Source organism: Olea europaea, chromosome 20 (assembly GCF_002742605.1).
Source record: "Olea europaea var. sylvestris chromosome 20, O_europaea_v1, whole genome shotgun sequence".
Classification (NCBI taxonomy): Eukaryota; Viridiplantae; Streptophyta; class Magnoliopsida; order Lamiales; family Oleaceae; genus Olea; species Olea europaea.
The window spans coordinates 14,926,549-14,931,559 of NC_036256.1; the positions used below are offsets into that span (position 1 = coordinate 14,926,549).

The 5,011-nt window shown below is 36.4% G+C and overlaps 1 protein-coding gene across 1 annotated transcript; it reads left to right on the forward strand.

Moving 5' to 3' along the window:
* The first annotated feature begins 1,484 nt into the window (after positions 1 to 1,484).
* Positions 1,485 to 3,946, forward strand: LOC111369763 (G-type lectin S-receptor-like serine/threonine-protein kinase LECRK2). Its single transcript, XM_022991397.1, is given in 3 exon segments — positions 1,485 to 1,681; positions 1,893 to 2,685; positions 2,687 to 3,946. Coding segments are annotated over 3 exon segments (2,076 nt in total). The 5' UTR covers positions 1,485 to 1,502; the 3' UTR covers positions 3,791 to 3,946.
* Positions 3,947 to 5,011: the final 1,065 nt, after the last annotated feature.

Sequence of the window (5,011 nt, forward strand, 5' to 3'; positions counted from 1 at the left end):
TCTATTACTTTGGTTGTACTTCTAATGTACCACAAGGAACACAGGTATGGAGGTGTTTGTAAAACCACAAAGGTAAAAGAAAAAACAATGGAGGTCAAAAGCTCCAAGACAGGAGTAGCCACGTTTGTTCTCCCAAAAAACACAAAGCACACTCATGCTTACAATGAGGATATGTGGGCATATATAGGTTAGTTTAGATTACCATGATTGGGTTAATATTCAACAAATGGGCTAACACAAAGATAAATGACCAGCACGCTAAAAGGATCATCCAAAAGTTATAGTGGCCATGGGTAACATTAACTAATTAAATTGCTTCCAATGTCTCTAGTTTTTTTTCGAGTTGAGCCTATGAATTGATTGTGTTGATAGTTAATTCACTCATTGATCGAGACTTATGAAATATAATTCAAAACTGATTAACATCATTACCCCAAATATTACTCTAAAAATCTCATAATATAATTATTAAATGCACGACTTTTCATCTTCTTTTAAAAGATTCTTTTATAAAATTCCACCCATTATTTGGCTCACACTATTTCAAAAATAAAGATAAATGGATCTAAGTCCATAAAAGTGCACCAGGCCCAATGTATCAGCCATGATCATATATCGCCTATTGAGCCTTTAACAAGGTTGAGCTAAACTTTTGATTTTATACCAACGAATTTTGTTGATTGGCGTATTAAATAACGCCGTTTTGTAATACATTGGCACTTAATGATGCCACGTATGCTTGAATTTATTTTTACTAAGTGACTATTATCCTAACATTTAGAAACTTGATTGACAATTATCATAAAACAATAAATTCAGTGACTGTTGACGCAACTATACAAAACTTCATTGACACTATTTATTTTTTTTATTTTTTATTCAATTAAATATTTTATATTTGAAGGTGGGTAGGGGTTATTTAGAAAAAAAGAAAGAGATTCACATATGTAAATACAATGGGAAATGGACAAACCCCATGAAATACTAAGAGCACGTTTGGTTTAGATTAAAATCAGATTTAATCTAAATCAAAGTCAAACAATTAATGTTAATCACATCTTTCATGAGTTCCACAACTTTTCAATCACATATTTCAAAAATTTTTATCACAATCTACTAAAAAAATCTAATTTTAATCCCCCACCAAACACCCTCTAAAATTCAAAGAAAACCATAAAATATTGTGAGTCAAAGTTTGAGAATTTTTGTATATGTTGAATGTTGAGGCCTGCTCCCTGTCCCGGATTGGGGGACAGGGACGCCACATGGCGCCCCCTATTGGAGGGACCGGCTCCCCTCCAGTAGCACGTCTTTCTCTCTGTCCCCACCCGGGACAGGGAGAATTATTCTTAAATGTTTGTGTTGACAGAGTTATATTCAATCTTTGAAAAGCATCATGAGTTGACTGGCTCCTATTAAGTTGTCAATCATCTTTCCTATATATAATGATATTTTCAAGTGTCATATTTGCTTTAACAATGGCGTCGGCCCTCTTCAACTTCATGTTCTTCATAATATTTCTTCTCCCCCTCGGCACTTCTTCTCAAAACGATGGCACTGTAAACGTGGGCATCTCTCTTCCTGCAACGGAGAGGTCAAATCCATGGCTTTCACCTTCTGGAGATTTTGCATTTGGATTTCAGAAACTTCAAGACAATGATCAATTTCTACTTTCTATATGGTATGGTTAACTATCTCGTCTAAATGCTTAAGATTATTGTTTTTAAATCATGTATATAGCACGCCCCCTCAACCCTCACATATAGATGGGGTTCATTTTTCCGCCTATCACATGAACAATTTTAATAAATAGGTCACAGTGAACTATGTTAACCATCTTGTCTAATCTGTTTGAAAGCGGCCCAGTTAATGTATTAAATCGTCATCAACAGGTACAATAAAATACCAGCAAAAACCATAGTATGGTATCCGAAGGATACAAGTCCGGTATCACGTGGATCGACTGTGGAGATTGATACACAAAATGGGCTGGTGCTTCGTGATCCTCAAGGGAGCCGGCTATGGCGTACAGAAAATATTGTTGATAGTGTTTCTGGTGGTTTTATGAATGATACTGGAAATTTTGTTATATCGCGGAGGGATTCAACCGGGATATGGGAAAGTTTTAAAAATCCAAGTGATACGATGCTGCCTACGCAGATAATTGAGATTAATGGTAAGCTTGTTTCACGAAAATCTGAAACGAATTTCTCTCGAGGAAGATTTTATCTAGACATGCTTAACAATGGGAATTTAGTGCTTAATACTCGAAGTGTGTCGAGGAATTTGGGTTTTGATGATGAGTATTACAACAGCCAAACTTCTGATCTTGCAAACGTATCGAATTCTGGTTATCAAGTGATCTTCAGTGAAAGGGGCTCAATTCAAGTTTTGAGGACAAATGGCGAACGAAAAGCCTTAACTACTGAGCGGTCAATTCCAACCACTTCGGATCATTATCACAGGGCAACTCTTGATTTTGATGGAGTTTTCAGACAGTATTATCATCCCAAGAGTTTTAGTGGCAATCCTGGGTGGACTGCTGCTGAATATTGGCCCGAAAATATATGTGTCAGCATTAAAGGAGATCGTGGAAGTGGGGCTTGTGGGTATAACAGTATCTGCAGACTTCAGAATGGAACACCAATTTGCAGATGCCCTCAAGGTTATTCATTGGCTGATCCGAGAATCTCCAGATAAACCGAAAAAGGACCGGGAAACGTTGATACTCGTGGGATCAGTACTCTTGGGCAGCTCCGTGTTCATAAACTTCATGCTTGTAGGTGCAGCTTGTTTTGGTTTTATCCTTATTTACAACAATAAGATCACAAATTTCCGACGAGTTCACAATGCAGCAGGACTGAATTTGCAGTGTTTTACTTATAAAGAACTTGCACAAGCTACAAATGGGTTCAAGGAAGAACTGGGTAGAGGTTCTTTTGGAATTGTCTACAAAGGAGTAATGCCAATGGGTTCCATAACCACCATTGCAGTGAAGAAGCTGGATAGAGTGGCTCAAGATACTGAAAAAGAATTCAGAACAGAAGTGAATGTGATAGGTCAGACTCATCATAAGAATTTGGTCCGCCTGCTTGGATTTTGTGACGAGGGGCCTCATCGGTTGTTGGTTTATGAGTACATGAACAATGGAACTGTAGCAAGCTTTCTTTTTGGTGATTTGAAACCAAACTGGAATCAAAGAACTCAAATTGCAATGGGGATAGCCAAGGGACTAGCGTATCTACACGAAGAATGCAGCACCCAAATCATCCACTGTGACATCAAGCCTCAGAATATACTTCTTGATGAATATTATAATGCTCGGATTTCAGACTTCGGATTGGCAAAACTTCTGATGGTCAATCAGAGTCGTACCCTTACTAATATCAGAGGTACAAAAGGCTATGTTGCACCTGAATGGTTTAGAAACACGAAAGTCACCGTGAAGGTCGATGTTTATAGCTTCGGCATTTTACTACTAGAGATCATTACATGCAGAAGAAGCGTGGTAGATTTGGAATTTGGAGAAGGAGAAAATCCAATTCTTGCAGATTGGGTTTGGGACTGCTTTCAGGAAGGACGGTTGGATAATTTGGTTGTAGATGATACAGAAGCCTTGAATGACAAGAAAGGACTAGAAAGGTTCGTGATGGTTGGCATTTGGTGCATTCAAGAAGATTCATCTCTGAGGCCAACCATGAGAAAGGCCTGCCAAATGCTTGAAGGAATTCTTGAAGTTAAATTTCCCCCTTGTCCATCTCCTTTTACCTCGACTGATTTAAGTATTTAGCTTGTTCATTACACTTCTGTTTTTTTCTTTATTAAAATTCACGGTCTGTAATTTTCATCTTGAAGTCATCAGTTTTTTATTTGGCTATTTACAATAGCTGATGTTACTGCTCTTCTTCTCACACATAAGAGAATAAAAAGGTTACTTTATCCTTCAGAGAACATTGTCGAATCCTTGATACCTGATTATTTACTTAATAATTTTAATTAGAACTAGCTTGAATCAAGAAATAAGGCACAATCAATTTCTAGTTTGGTTTTAATTATATCTAATTATATATGAAAATAAACAATAATGAAAGACACTGGAATTTGGAACATCATTGTTAACCTACTCTATTACAATAAACAAAAGCTAGTATGGCAAATTGAGTTGATTGTGAATATTAGCATGCAAAAGTGAATTAAAATACATATGAAAATCTCAAATAGCTACTGAAAGACGTGATTTTTATTTATTTATTTATTTATTTATTATTATTATTATTATTATTATTATTATTATTATTATTATTATTATTATTATTAAAGTATTTGCTATTAATGTATGTTGTTCCTTAAAAGAAAGAAAATTACCTTTCGGATCCGTAAGGTTTGTGTACTCTCTAACTTCATCGATTAGTTTGGATATATAAGGCTCCAAAAATCCAAAAAATCTGGTAGAAACTTACATGAACTTAGCCAAGCCAATCCAACAAATTTTCTCCAAATTATTCTTCAATTTTCCATCCCCAATGGAACCCAGATAAAACTCAATGAACTTTAGTGAAAGCAATGACCTTTTTTATGATTAATTTAGCTTACAGCAACAAAACCTTCCAACACGATGGGTAGGGATAGGGGTAGGGCAACGTGGCTTAGCAACAGTGAAACCCAACTTTGGAAGTATGAATTCTTGAAATTATTTTGATATATATCCTAAAAGAATGCCAAAAGCAGTGGAATCATTATAAATGCCCAAGAATGCGAAGGATGTCGATTGAGATAAAGAGGCAGCACGGCGCATGTTAACACCAACCAAGGATACAAAGCTGACACCTACGGCTAATAGAATCGTTGAGGAGACACGATCAAGTGGGAGCTGTTGGTGAATAAGAACAGTTTCCATAGCTAGAAGGAAACAGAAAAGGGTAAGCCACAGAATGATCCAGAAATAGAAATGAAAAGGAAAATTTATTGAAAAAGCGGCTCAACCGCTCCATCCAAAATGACTGAGCCGACC